The sequence below is a fragment of the Elephas maximus genome, chromosome 18 (assembly GCF_024166365.1).
Source record: "Elephas maximus indicus isolate mEleMax1 chromosome 18, mEleMax1 primary haplotype, whole genome shotgun sequence".
Taxonomy (NCBI): Eukaryota; Metazoa; Chordata; class Mammalia; order Proboscidea; family Elephantidae; genus Elephas; species Elephas maximus.
This window is the reverse complement of record NC_064836.1, coordinates 29,168,095-29,183,620: the sequence shown is the minus strand read 5'-3', so window position 1 is coordinate 29,183,620 and position 15,526 is coordinate 29,168,095. Positions and strand designations below refer to the sequence as shown.

Genomic DNA, 15,526 nt, shown 5'->3' with positions numbered 1-15,526 from the left:
TATGGAAGCAGTTCTCCAGGCCTTTTCTTCTACAGAGCCTCTGGGTGGGTTGAAAACGCAAACATTGAGCTAGCAGTTAATCACAAACCGCGGGCACTACCCAAGCTTCCAGACATCTTTTCAATTTGGCCATTTCTCTCCTTCTCTCCAGGCCTACAACGTCCCAGCCCAAAGCACAGCCACACACTCCTGACGGTACTCCGCCCCTGACCCTCTCCCTGGACCCACTCTGACTCCCGTCAATCCATCTGCACATAGTAGGCAGAGTAATCTTTTACCAACACTCATCTGATCATGTCACTCCTCTACTTACAATGCTTTGCCAGCTTAGGATAAAGATGGAAGAGGTCCTCAAGGTCTCTGAGGCCCCCAGCTCTGGCCTGCTGACCTCTCTTCTCCTTGTCACCTTGCCCTGGCCTTTGCTTTCTGCTCCAGCCACCCTAGAGTTCTCTCCATTCATCTGTGGAGCCATGCTCCGTTCAGACTTCACACATGCTGGCTCCTTTTTCTAAAGTATTCTCCCTCCCCCAACACGTGCCTACCTTTTGCTTGGTCAACTCTTTCCATCTCTCTCATCCATGTTTCTTTAAAAATGCCTCTAACACCTCTCTCCATTCCTCTCACCCAGCTCCCCCTGCCACCCGGTTTTGCTGCCACAGCCCCTTGATCCTCACGATGCCCTGCTCACCTGGCATTACCTGTTCCATGTTTGTCTTCCTTTCTGGCATAATAGCTAATATTGACTGAGCACGTACTATGTTCCAGGACCTCGTCCATGCACCCCAGCTGTATCAACTCACAAACAATGCTGAGAATTTTACCGTAATTATCCCCCCTTTGCTGAAAGAGGCCAGGCGATCTGCTTTTCACAGCAAAGAAAACCCTAAGGAGCATTTCTACTCTGCAACACCAGGGTTGCCATGAGTTGGAATGGACTCGATGGCACCAGGCTGTCTGGTATCCCGCCTTTCTAGATAAGGAAGCTGAACCTGGGGACAATGTCACAGTTGGTGGGAGAGCCCAGCTGGGCATCTGGAAGCCAGCACTACTCACAGGGTGGGGTTGCCAGCCCCTGGGGCCCCAGGGAGTAGGGTCTGTCAGGTCCTGTGCTGCCTACCCTTCATCCCCAGCCCCTAGCACAAGGCCTAGTCCACATAGGCATTCAATTCATATGTCAACTGGACAAATCAATGGAGAGGATGGAAAGTACATGAGGGACCTGGCTTTCAACCCTGGTTGTACCCCTTCCGAGGGGTTGAACAAACATGATTTTTCGAGTGGCTACTAAGTGCTAGGCATCTTTACCTATCCCTCCAAGCCTCAGTTTCCCCAATCTATAAAGGACACACTAATACCTATATCAGGGGCCACTGAGAAGATTGAGTTCTTATTTTGCTTCTAAATCTTTGTGTCTGGGAGACTGCCCCCCACCCCCATCAACAAACAGTGCTGTTTATCTGTTTATCACTTGCCACCCCACCCCCAGACAGGGAAAAGACTCCCCCTTGAGCCCACCCAGCCCTGTTGGAGCACTGTACCGGATGTCACCCACCCCTCCAGGATCCTTGCAGCCAGGGGGGTCCCACAGGGAGGCCAGCGGGTCCCTGTTTGCTTTCTCCAGGCCTCCCCGCCCCGCTCTGGGGCGTTCGAAGCTCGCCGGCCAGCGAGGGCAGTGCGCCCGGTCCCGCCCTTGGGCCTCATTATCTGCGTTTCCGCGTCAGGCCCGCCGCGAACTTGGCAGCCCCTCCTGCGGTGTTCGAGAACACTTTGTGCCTCCTGCCGGGCCCTCCTCCCTCCCTCCGGCGCCGCCCGCGCCCCGGCGCGCGGCGCGGCCCCGGGTACCAGCACCATGCGCGCACCCGCGGGGCCCCCCACGCACTTGCCCTTGGTTCCCTGAAGCCTGGGCCACACAGGTCGCTCCGCGCCCACTTACTGGGCGGCCAAACTTGCTTCCGCGCGTAATCGAGAGGTTCAGAAGGATGCTGTGCCCCATTTTAAAACAAAGCCCAGTTATTAGCGCTCGGCGCTGTTTATGCTGGTCCCAGGTCAGGTCCTCTGAGCGCTGCGGCAACCGGTGTCAAAGGAAGCGCGGTCGGAGCGCAGAGAAATCGGCTCTGGAGCCATCTATCCGGTTCTAGCTGCTTGCGCTTGGGCAAAGCACTGGGGCTCAGACTTCTCCTCCGTGAAATGGGGATAAGCGTGTGAGCCTCGCCGCCCAGCTGGGAGGGGTGATTCCGCACCTGAAGCACCGAGCGGTCGCAGAGATGTCCGTGCTGAGGTCCGACAGCGTGCCGGCCGCGCTCACGCCCCCAGGACCCACCTTAGCGCGGCCTCTGCCCCGCCCCGGGCGCCCCAGCTGCACGAGCGGCGCTGGCTCCAAAGTGCGTCACGGGCACCGGCCGCGCTCCTCCGGCGGCCAGGGCGAGGCTGGCGTCGGGCCAACGCGGGCCAGGCCTGGGTGCCGGGCCGTCTCGGGGCGGGGACCCGGGCGTGGAGCCGCTCAGGTTGCGCGGCCCTCGGTGTGCTGTTGGGGGCGCCCTCCGCGGTGGGCAGCGCGCCAGGGACCGGCCTCAGCAGACTAGGGGCGCGAAAGATACGCTTTCGCTTTTACCCCCCTCGCTTCCTCCCTTTGGCACCGGGAAACTGCGTGGATCCTTCCCGGGGCTCCTCGCCCCGCCCCAGTTCTCCGCCCCCTCCCCTTGACTGGTGCGCCCCAGCTGGCCGCACCGGGGAGAAGGCTCGGACAGCCGGGGCGCGGAGCCGGAGGGGGGCCACGGAGCCACTGGAGACCGACTCGCCCCGCCATGTGACATTGCCCCCGCCAGCGACCCCCCGCGTGTCCCGCACCATGCTCCCGCGGGGACGCGAGCGCCAGTCTCTCGCGCCCCAGCCGGCTCAGCATCCTGGCCTCCGCAGGCAGGTAGAGCCGCCGGGGCAGTTCCTGCGCCTCTTCTACTGTACTGTCCTGGTCTGCTCCAAAGAGATCGCGGCGCTCACGGACTTCTCTGGTAAGAGCAACCTCCCTCCCGGTGCGCCCCAGGGGGAACACGACCACTTTGGATTAAAGTCGGGGCGCGCTCATAGCCAGTTTTTTTTTTTTTTTTTTTTTTTTTTTGCCTGTGGGAGCCGTTGGCATACAGCTGGCTGCATGTGGGGTGGCGGAAGGAAAGCTCTTCTAGAAAGGCGGGTAGGTAACCTATTTGGAGTTCCTTGCCCAGCGCTGACCTCGTCAATTCCCAAGCACTGGGGACCCGGCTCTGGCGGAAGCCGGTCCGCTGGAGGCTCCTTGAGCTGAACCTGCGCCTCGCCCAGCGCTGTAGAATACACGTGTTGTGGTCCGAGGAGTTGCACTTGGCTGCGCCCCGGCCAGCGTTCTGGGTGCCCATGTAAGGAGACGTGCCCAGGGCCAGCTGACTCGAAGTCCACGCCGGCAGGCAGGCAGGGAAGGACGCTTGGGAGACTCGGGGTCTGGTAGAGATGCGGTGAGAGGCAAGGAGGAGAAGCTTACACAAGAGAGAGGCGACTCGGGGGCCAGGACTTTACCGCCCCGAGGTACCAGCTTCCCCTCGCCGGTCCCAGCCCCCTTTAACAAAAAATAATGGAGCTTTTCTTTGGGGGATTCAGACCAACTCCCACAGCTGATCTCAGGTAGTTGTGGGATTGCAGGTGCGGCGATGCAAAGTGAAAGAAGTTTCTCCGTTGGGGGTTGCTGTGAAGCCGCATTCTTTTAGTTAGTGTTGGAATTGCTTAGGGTAACACACGTCCTCACAACTCACTGTGACAGACCTGGGTCTTCCTCCAGCGAGACTGCAGGGCTTCACCTTTCCCCAGCCCAGATTAGCTCAGTCCCAGAAGCAGCTCTGAACCCCAGCCTTGCCTCCTCCAGGGACCTTCTGCCAAGTTCACGCTTTGCATAGTCAGTAGGGCTCCCGCAGTGCAGGGTCTTTTCTCTGCAATATAATCCTGGTAAACCAGTCGCTCCCCAGCCCTGTTTGTACCGTAGACTAGTACAGGGCAGAAAACACTGACAAACCAGAAGCGAAGTTGGGCTTCTGGTTTACTTACAGAGAATGTCATTGTTAGCCGAGAACTCTTAGGTCAGAGGTCTTTTGCGTTGAATATTTAATACCAGGCAGTGTTCCCACGTGGCAAAGGAAGCCAAGATATGCCTGTTTGGCAAGCACATTGGAGCCCTGAAGATCCAGCACCACAGGGTCAGAACGTTGTGATAAATGCATTGGGCTTCTCAAGTGCTATTGACTTGTTACTTTAATAGAATTTTCATGACTGCAAGCGAAGTTCGGTATTTGCTGATTTGAGCTTTGGAAAGCAGTTCTGAACTCAGCCACCTTCCTGCTCTGAATATCGTCAGGAGAGAATTGAAAGCTGACATGCCCTTTTTGGTGACATCATTCCAACTGAACAAATATTGCTTTAGGTCAGTTGTGGTGTAACCATTCGTTTATTTACACAGATTATAGACACTTAGAGCTGGTTTCTCTAGCCAAGCATTTGTCCTACTTGTAGCACCCTATAGGTTAGCACACAAGTTTGGAATTGTCTGTACCTGGCAACTGCTACATGCGGTAGACTGGAGCTATCAAACCGAAACAAAAAAAACCCAAATCAGTTCCTCGATTCCAACTCATCGCAACCCCATGTGCGTCAGAGTTGAACTGTGCACCATAGTGTTTCCAATGGCTGTGATCGTTTGGAAATAGATTGCCAGGCCTTTCTTCTGAGGCGCCTCTGGGTGGATTCCCAAACTGCCAGCCTTTCAGTTGGTAGCCAAACAAATTAACCGTTGGCTCCACCCAGGGACTCCCGGCGCTATCAGCCAGGTTATACCCTGAGGGAATGGCTGCTTTGATGCAATGCTCTTAGAAATAACAGAAAGGATAACAGAAATTGCCCCTGCTTTCCATGCGTAAATAAGTCTCAGTGCTTAAAAATCCCTGAGCCAGCAGTAGGTGGTGATATTGCTGGGTCAGTCCACAACGGGCCTCCATTTTTCCTCCCAGCAGCATCGCTCTTTGGAGACCTGAAAACTGGGGAGCTGACCCTAGTCTTTTAACAGAAGCACAGAAAAATAATGTCCTCCCAAACTACAGACACGCTCAAATTTAAACCTCAGTTTTATCTAATGTGAAGGTGGGGAAACTTCAGAAATGTCTCAGGCAGAAAGATGAAGTCTTCCAAAGTTGGGTAATTTGACCTGAAACTTAGTGAACCTTTAGGGACCCCTTAGCATCCAAGAAAATTCCTAAGCTGCAGAGAAAAAACGTGTTCAGGTGCATTTTTAATTGAAGCATCCTGATCACGTAACTCTTGTCGCCTTAAAACCTACTGCCTGCCTTCCTGGGGACAGGCAGTCCTGTTCCTTTTTATGAACTTGGAAGGGTATACAGAAACCAGAGGTCTCTAAAAAGACAGTGGACCCATCCACCCCCACATACCCCTGCTGAGCCTCACAGCAATATCCCAGGGCTAGAGATTTGTGTCTCTAAACAAGGGAAACATCAAAAAATTGAACCCAGGGGATATTGGAGGGAACGGGGAACCCCTTTGCCCTGTGAACAAGGGGATTTGGTGAGGCGGTGAGGCTGGGCTCTCCACCCATGTGAAAGAAAGCGCCAGAATGTCAGGGGTCCCAGCCATTCTCTGCACAGTATAGGACCTCCCAGGAGATTCGCAGAGTTTTGAACAGTGACTTCAGACTCTCCTTTGCAGCTCTTCCTTGAGCCTGTTACTAAAGCTGTCAGCTGGTATCATTTTCCTGGGTCACTGATTTTTTTTGCCCTGGGGATTCCAGCCTCAGAGCTCACTCTTAATAAGCCTGTGGCTGCTTCACGGCCTCCTCCTCCCCCTCCATGCTCGTGACTTGTGCTAATAACCCCCAAGCCTGCTGGGAAACGGGCGTCTGAAACACACCCTTCTTCATCCCTGGAGATGTTGAGATGCTGCCGGGGGCCACTGGGAGGCTGTCATCATTGCATTAAAAACGCATCCTAGGGAAGGCAGGAGCAATTCGTGCAAGATTAGCGCCTCTGATCCTTAATCCCACGTCACTGTGCTTGGCTGTCCTCCATCTTCCCCCTCAGGATGGAGTTCTGCTCTTCTGCCTGCATCCCCAAGTCGAGGCTTTGGCCCGAGAGCTCCAAATGGATCATTGGGTTTTTTTTAGAGAAGGACAATGTTTTACCGTCATCCGCTTTGTTCAGAGAACAAGGCAGGAGTTGGAGCCTGAGGGTGAGAGTTGAGAAGAAGAGGGGGGCCCTTTTGGGTTCTAGCCATCAAAAGCAAAGGATCCCCCACATTTTTCCCTGCCTTAAACAGGGCCTTTTCGCTGGGTCGCGGCCTTAGTTTGTGATGGTTTCTCAGTTCTTGCCCACGTTTTGGCATTTTACTCTCTTCTTCTCTTCTAAGGGCGCACAGGGGCTCCTCACTCCCTCCTCTCTCCACTGTCCTTTTCTTCCTTCTCAGAGAAGCTCAGAGTGATGGATGGGATGACAGGTGGCAGTGAGGGGTAGGGAAGGAAAGGGCGGAAATCCTTCTAGTTTCCGCTTGAACTCCTAGAGGACTCCTGACTTCTGACCCAGTAGTTACTTGTCGTGTATTTGTACCTTCATTCTCCCTAGGACACATAGTGGGAATGTGGGGGGGGGGAGCGGGAGGGGGAGGACATGGATACAAGGACTGTGGGGCAGCCTTCAAGGCCTTCCTTGTTCTGAAAGGTCCCCAGACCTCAGAGACGTCCCTGCATGACAGAAGGAGTTCCCTGGGCTGACACTGCACTCCAGCCACTGGTAACCCAAGCAAGCAATAAGTGGTGCTTGTTACCAGATCAGTTGCAGCCCAGCAAAATAAACCCATCCAAAAAAAAAAGCCAACCAGTTGCTGTGAGTTGACTCATGGCAACGCCATGTGTGTCAGAGTAGAGCTGTGTTCGATAGAGTTTTCAATGGCTGACTTTTGGAAATATATTGCCAGACCTTTCTTTCAAGGCACCTCTGGGTGGACTTGAACCTCCAACCTTTCAGTTAGCAGTGAACGTGTTAACTGTTTGCACCACCCAAGGAGTCCAAACCATCCAAGCCACAAAACCAGTTGTTATCAAGTTGATTCTGGCTCATGGTGACCTCAAGTGTTTTTGATGACTAATTTTCAAAAGTAGATCACCAGGCCTTTCTTCCAAGGCTCCTCTGAGTAGACTGGAACCACCAACCTTTTGGTTAACCCCTGAGCTCTTTAACTATTTGCACCACTCAGAGACTCCTTCCAAACACATCCAAAAATAACAAAAACCAGTTGCCGTCAAGTCGATTCCAACTCATGGCGACTCTATGTGTCCAGAGTAGAAAAGCACCCTGTAGGTTTTTCAGTGACTGTGGCCTTTCAGAAGCAGATCGTGAGGCCTTTCTTCTGAGGAGCCTCTGAGTGGTTTCGAACCGTCACGCTTTCAGTTAGTATTTGAGAACTTAACTGACAGCGCCACCCAGAAACTTCTCCATGCATGTCTCCTATTCATTGGCTGAGAGTTGCAGACTGTGGCCATACAGTGGTTCAATTCACCCTGGGGACCCAGGGTGGGAGCCAGGCCCTGGTGGAGGGAGACATGTCCATTTGGGAGGGGTTGATGCCCGTTCTGCTCAGGTGAGCAATGAATCCTAACCTAGCTGGACACTGCAATCACTTGGGGAGTTTAAAAAACACGTGGATGCTTAGGCTGCACCCCAGGGATTCTGCTTTAATTGGTCCGGGAGGGTCAGCCATTGATTTCTTCTTTCAAACTCCCAGGCGATTCTCATATGCCACTCTAATCGACAACCTCTGCGCTGGTGTTCAGAGGAGAGGGCTGCTACCAGCCAGCACGTCGTTTCACCTAGGCACGCATAGGCATGGCTGGGTAACCACTGTCTTAGTTACCTAGTTACCTGTGCTACTGTAACAGAGCTCGGCTGCTAACCAAAAGTTCGGCAGTTCTAATCCACCAGCTGCTCCTTGGAAATCCCATGGGGCAGTTCTACTCTGTCCTATAGGGTCGCTATGGGTCCGAATTGGCTCAACGGCAATGGTTTGGTTTGGTTTGGTTTGGTCCTGTAACAGAAATACCACAAGTGGTATTTTCTTACAGTTCCGGAGGCTAGAAATTTGAATTCAGGGCACTGGTTCTAGGGGAACCTCTCTGTTGGCTCTGGGGGAAATAAATCTGTGTCAGCTTTTCTCCCTCGCTTCCTTGGCCATGTCTACTCATCTTTCCTCCATTTGTTCTTGCCTCTTTCTGTGTCTCGTCTGCTGTTTTTATATCTCGAAAGTCATTCAGTTTAAGACACACCTTACACTGATATGCCTCATTAACATAACAAAGAAAATCCTATTCCCACATGGGATTACATCCACTGGTATAAACCCAAAAACAAACCCATTGCTGCTGAGTTGATTCCAACATATAGGAACCCTGTAGGACATAGTAGAGCTGCCCCATAGGGTTTCCAAAGAGCAACTGGTGGATCCAAACTGCTGACCTTTTGGCTACGAGCCGAGCTCTTAACCACTGCGCCATCAGGGCTCCTCCACAGGTATAGGGGTTGTGATTCCAACACTTATATTTGGAGGACACAATTCAGTCCATAACAGCCCCTTTCTCCCTACACCAGGGCTTACCACTGGGCAGACCAGGGCTGTATTTTCCCAGCTAGCAGGTCATCACAGCCTTCCCAACACACCCACGCCCACACATGTCTGCGTTTTATTATGCCTTAGTCACATCATCCTTTTATTCCGGGGTTGTCTTCACGTTCAAACGTTTTATGGAGTGAAAAGCCAGCTTGTAACCAGAGAAAAACTGAGTGTCTGAAGGAGTTCTCCAGCTGCCACGGGAGAAAAGAGACGAAGAACAAGCATCTGAAAGTGCTTGTCTGTTTCCATGGAAAGTACCTACATCTGAAAAATGTCAGGCGAGCTCTTTCTGTACCGCAGAAAAGGAGTGAGCCTGTTATTGATGGCTTTGGTCTCCCATGCACATTATTGGACAGGGAAGTCCAGCAGCAGTTTCAGGGAAGAAACAGAAAGGAAGGGAGTAAAAATTAACAAGCACAGAGCTATCTGGCTTCATCCTCATAGCAACCCTATGAAGTAAGTACTAACCTCATTTGATGAGAAACCAGGCTCAGAGAAGTTAACTAACTAGCCCAAGATCACCCAGCAAGGAAGCAGAGCTGAGTCTTAACACCCAGGGTGTGGGGGGCTCAGCCTGTGTGGCTGAGTAAGGAGAAAGGCAGAAAACAGAGTTCCACCTTTTGACTAGCCTTTATAGATAGTTCCTGGAGTGACCATGGATGTTTCGATTGCCCACTGAGTTGACTGGGCCTTTTCCCAACTCTTCCTTCAACGTCTTGGGATATAGGAGAAAAAATACATATTGACAGTAGAACAGTAGGTGATTTATAAATAAATGCACATATGTTAGAGGTGTGTTATCGATTTTTTTTTTTTTTGGTGACAGAATTTATGGTTTAAAAAAATTGGAGATCCTTGATCTTAATAGCCATCATGTCAGCATGTTGTTGTCGTTATTGGTTGCTATCGAGTTGGCTCTGACTCATGATGACCCATGTACAACAGAATGAAATGTTGCCCAGTCCTTCATCATCTTCATAATCATTGGTGTGCTCAAGTCCCTTGTTGCGGCCACTGTATATTTTGAGTCCCTTCCAACCTAGGGGGCTGAACTTCCAGCACTATTCTGGACAATATTCTGTTGTGATCCATAGCATCTTCACTGGCTAATTTTGGGGAATAGATGGCCAGGCTTTTCTTCCAAGTCTGTTTTAGTCTGGAAGCTTCACTGAAATCTGTCCGCCATGGGTAAGCCTGTTAGTATTTGAAGTACCAGTGGCATAGTGTCCAGCATCATAGCAACATGCAAACCTCCACAGTAAAACAAACTGACAGCTGGGTGGTAGCATGTTAGCTTAAAACAAAAACAAAAACCTATTGCAGCAGAGTCTATTCCAGCTCACAACAACTCTATAGGACAGAGTAGAGTTGCCAAGGCTATAAATCTTTGCAAACAGTGCCACATCTTTCTCCCACGGATGGCTGGTGGATTTGAACTGCCAACCTTTCGGTATCAGCTTAGTACCTTAAAAATTCTTGATGGGATTCATACCAGGTATGCAAGGATGGTGCAACATTAGAAAACTGATCAATGTAATCCATCACATAAATAAAACAGAAGAAAAGAATCACATGATCATCTCAATCGATGTAGAAAAGGCATTTGATAAAGTCCAACACACATTCCTAATAAAAACTCTCAATAAAATAGGAGTAGAAGGGAAATTCCTCAACTTAATAAAGAACATCTATACAAAACCAACAGCCAACATCATTCTCAATAGAGAGAGGCTGAAAACATTCTCCCTGAGAACGGGAACAAGACAAATATGTGCTTTATCATCACTCCTATTTAACATTGTGCCGAAAGTCCTAGCTAGAGCAATAAGACAAGAAAAAGAAATAAAGGACATCCAAATTGGAAATGAAGAAGTAAAACTATCCCTATGTGCAGATAATATGATCCTATACATAAAGAACACCAAATAGCCCACAAGAAAACTACTAAAACTAAAAGAAAGATTCAGCAGAGTAGATCAACATACAAAAATCAGTTGGATTCCACTAATGGACTACAACTACCACAGCCTCCACCAGACTGAGTCCAGTACAACTAGGTGGTGCCCGGCTACCATCACTGACTTCTCTGACAGGAATCACAATAGAGGGTCCTGGGCAGAGCTGGAGAAAAATGTAGAACAAAATTCTAACTCACAAAAAAAAAGACCAGACTTACTGGCCTGACAGAGACTGGAGAAACCCCAAGATTATGGCCCTGACACCCTTTTAACTCAGTAATGAATTCACTCCCGAGGTTCACCCTTCAGCCAAAGATTAGACAGGCCCATGAAACAAAACGAGACTAAAGGGACACACTAGCCCAAGGGCAAGGACTAGAAGGCAGAAGGGGATAGGAAAGCTGGTGATTGGGAACCCAAGGACGAGAAGGGAGAGCGTTGACATGTCATGGGGTTGGTAACCAATGTCACAAAACAATATGTGTACTAACTGTGTAATGAGAAGATAGTTTGTTCTGTGAACTTTCATCTAAAGTACAATAATAATAATAAATCAGTTGAATTCCTATACACCAACAAACAGAACTTCAAAAAGGAAATCAGGAGAACAATTATGTTTATAATAGCTCCTAGAAAGATAAAATACTTAGGAAAAAAGTCTAGCCAGGAATGTAAAAGACCTATACAAAGAAAACTACAAAACACTTCAGCAAGAAACCATAGTATGGAAAAACATAACATGCTCATGGATAGGTAGACTCAACATTGTGAAAATGTCACTTCTACCCAAAGTGACCTACAGGTATAATGCAATCCCAATCCATATACAAACAGCATTCATTAATGAGATGGAAAAACCAATCACCAACTTTATATGGAAAGCAAAGAGGCCCTGGATAAGCAAAGCATTACTGAAGAAGAAGAACAAAGTAGGAGGCCTCACACTACCTGATCTGAGAAGCTACTGCTCAGCCATGGTAGTCAAAACAGCCTGGTTCACCTAGTACAATGACGGACACAGAGACCAATGGAACACAATTAAGAACCAAGATGTAAACCCAGACGTAAGTTCAGCTGATCTTTGACAAAGGACCAAAGTCCATTAAATGGGGAAAAAACAGTGTTTTTAACAAATGGTACTGGCAAAACTGGATGTCCACCTGTAAAAAAAAATGAAACAGGACCCATACCTCACACTATATATAAAAACTAACTCAAAACTGATCAGAGACCTAAATATAAAACCTAAAATGATAAAGATCATGGAAAAAAAAATGCTAGGGGCCCTAAAACATGGCATAAATAGAATACAAACCATAACTAACAAGGCAGAAACACCAGAAGATAAACTAGATAACTGGGAGCTCCTAAAAATTAAGCTCCTCAAAGCCTTCACCAAAAGAGTAAAAAGAGAAACTACAGACTGGGAAAAAAATTTTGGTTATGACATATCTGACAAAGGTCTGATCTCTAAGATCTGTAAAATACTTCAATACCTCAACAGTGAAAACACAAATAATCCAATTAAAAATGGGCAAAGGATGTGAACAGGCGCTTCACCAAAGAAGACATTCAGGCGGCTAACAGACACATGAGGAAATGCTCTCGATCACTAGCCATTGTGGGTTGTCTGTGTGTTAGGTGCCGTCAAGTGAGTTCCTACTCATGTACAACAGAATGATATACTGCCTGGCCCTACGCCATCCTCACAATCATTGTTAGGTTTGTGCCCATTGTTGCAGCCACTGTGTCAACCAATCTCATTGAGACTCTTCCTCTTTTTTGCTGACCCTCTACTTTACGAAGCATGATGTCCTTCTCCAGGACTAGTCCCTCCTGATAACATGTCCAAAATAGGTGAGACAAAGTCTTGCCATCCTTGCTTCTAATGAGCATTTTGACTGTACTTCTTTATTAGCCATTAGAGAAATGCAAATCAAAACCAGTGAGATACCATCTCACCCCGACGTTACTGACACTAATCAAAAACACAGAAAATAACAAATGTCGAAGAGGTTGCAGGGAAATTGGAACTCTTATGCACTGCTGGTGGAAATGTAAAATAGTACAACCACAATGGAAAATAATATGGCACCTCTTTAAAAAGCTAGAAATACCATACAATCCAGCAATCCCACTCCTAGGAATATATCCTAGAGAAATAAGAGCCATCACACGAATAAACATATGCACATTCATGTTCATTGCAGCATTATTCACAGTAGCAAAAAGGTGGAAAAAACCTACGTGCCCATCAACAGATAAATGAATACACAAATTATGGTGCATACATACAATGGAATACTACACAAGGATAAAGAACGAGGATGAATCTGAGAAATGTCTCACAACACGGATGAATCTGGAGGGCATTATGCTGAGTGAAATAAGTCAACCACAAAAGAACAAATATTGTATGAGACCACTAGTATAAAAACTCAAGAAAAGGTTTACACAGAGAAAAAAAGAATCTTTGATTGTTGCAAGGGAGGGAGGAGAGGGCTGGGAAGGGGGATCACGAGTAGACAAGTGTTAACTTTGGTGAAGGGAAAAATAACACACAATATAGGGGAAGTAAGCACAGCTTGACCAAGGCAAAGTCATGGAAGTGTCCTAGACACATCCAAACACCTTGAGGGACCGAGTTACTGGGGCTCAGGCTGGGGACCATGGTCTCGGGGGACATCTAGGTCAATTGGCATAACACAGTTCATAAAGACAGTGTTCTGCATCATACTTTGGTGAGTAGCATCTGGGGCCTTGAAAGCTTACAAGTGGCCGTCTAAGGTACGTCTATTGGTTCCATCCTGTACGGAACAAAGGAGAATGAAGTAAACCAAAGACACAGGAAAATATTAGCCCAAAAGACTAATACACCATACGAACCACAGCCTCCATCACCCTAAGCCCAGAAGAACTAGATGCTGCCCAGCCACCACCACAGACTGCTCCGACAGGGATCACAGTAGAGGGTCCTGGACAGAGTGAGAGAAAAATGTAGAACAAAGTTTAAGTTCACGCACACACACACACAAAAAAGACCAGACTTACTGGTCTGACAGATTGGAGGAGCCCTTGAGATTATGGTCCCCAGACACCCTACTAACTCAGAATTGAAGCCACTCCCAAAGACCACCTTTTAGCCAAAGATTAAAGATTAGACAGGCCTTTAAAACAAACAATAACACACATGGGGAACATACCTCTTAGTTCAATTAAGTATGCAAGACCAAATGGGCAACACCAGCCCAAAAGCAGAGAGGAGAAGGCAGGAAGGAACAGGAAAATGCATGAATGGATGCGGGAATCTGGGGTGTAAAGGGAAAGGGAGAGAGTGCTGACACATTGCAGGGACTGTAACCAATGTCACAAAACAATTTGTGCGTAAATTTTTGAATGAGAAACTAATTTACACTGTAAACTCTCACCTAAAATACAATACAATTTTTTAAATAATTTTTATTGTGCTTTAAGTGAAAGTTTTCAAATCAAGTCAGTCTCTCACACAAAAACCCATATACACCTTGCTGCATGCCCCCAGTTACTCTCCCGCTAATGAGACAGCCTGCTCTCTCCCTCCACTCTCTCTTTTTGTGTCCATTGCGTCAGCTTCTAACTGATAATTCCCTTCTAACTCCCTCTACACTCTCATCTCCCCTCCAGGCAGGAGATGCCAACATAGTCTCAAGTGTCCACCTGATCCAAGAAGCTCACTCCTCACCAGCATCCCTCTCCAACCCATTGTCCAGTCCAATCCATGTCTGAAGAGTTGTCTTCGGGAATGGTTCCTGTCCTGGGCCAAAAGAAGGTCTGGGGGCCATGACCACCAGGGTCCTTCTGGTCTTTTTATGAGAATTTGGGGTCTGCATCCCACTGCTCTCCTGCTCCCTCAGGGGTTCTCTGTTGTGTTCCCTGTCAGGGTAGTCATTGGTTGTAGCCGGGCACCATCTAGTTCTTCTGGTCTCAGGCTGATGTAGTCTCTGGTTCATGTGGCCCTTTCTGTCTCTTGGGCTCATAATCACCTTGTGTCCTTGGTGTTCTTCATTCTCCTTTGATCCAGGTGGGTTGAGACCAATTGATGCATCTTAAGTGGTTGCTTGCTAGCGTTTCAGACCCCAGATGCCACTCTTCAAAGTGGGATGCAGAATGTTTTGCTGATAGATTTTATTATGCTAATTGACTTAGATGTCCCCTGAAACCATGGTCCTCAGACCCCTGCCCCTGCTATGCTGGCCTTCGAAGCATTCAGTTTATTCAGGAAACATCTTTGCTTTTAAACACAATACAATTTTAAGAAAATTCTTGAAAAAAGCCCCACTTTAGGGGTAACATACACTGAGAGGACAACTCTTCCCCCTCTTACCTACCCCCAGTCCCCACCCTGCCCACTAACACCTTCCCTCCCCACCAGCTCTATAACTACTAGTAAAATTTAGAGGCTGGATTTGAACCCAGTACCTACGTGGTTTCGAAAATCCATACTCTTGCCATTTGAGCTGAGCAATGGGCCTAGAGGAAGGGGGAGAGGGGACTCTGAAGTTTGAATGACGCTTTGTCACTGTTTTAACGAGGCTGGTGTTTTTTCATCCCTCTGTAAGGAAATAGCCTCCCTTAGGATAAATGTTAGAGTTGCCAAGATTTAGTACTGGACGAAGGATCTCAGGTGTGAAGAGTGGTTAGCCAAGTGACTCCAGTCTGTTGAGCCTACCCTTCCCCTCTGGGGTGACCTCACTGTCTTGACCACTACCACCCCTTAGCTGGCCCCTGTACATGCCCTGTCTCCAGTGAAAGCTCTGGTCCAAGCGTAGATAGTACGTTCTTTCCTTGGCTTCCCAGAGCACAAGTGAGAGAAGATGATGAGTTAAAAATACTGTTAATTTCTCAAACGC

General features: G+C 48.6%; 1 protein-coding gene across 6 annotated transcripts in view; it reads left to right on the top strand.

The window, feature by feature from the left end:
* The first annotated feature begins 2,419 nt into the window (after positions 1-2,419).
* The window catches only part of EVA1C (eva-1 homolog C), a 131,946-nt gene continuing 118,839 nt past the window's right edge, over positions 2,420-15,526 (top strand). For 4 of the 6 annotated variants that reach the window (XR_007513749.1, XR_007513748.1, XM_049857770.1 and 1 more), the window contains exon 1: positions 2,420-3,008. Coding sequence is in view for 4 of the 6 variants with exons in the window: in XM_049857770.1 (XP_049713727.1) it covers positions 2,849-3,008 (160 nt within the window). In the remaining 2 variants the exon portion in view is untranslated. The remainder of the gene's footprint in view (positions 3,009-15,526) is intronic. The other 2 variants (XM_049857768.1, XM_049857767.1) reach the window with 2 other exon arrangements.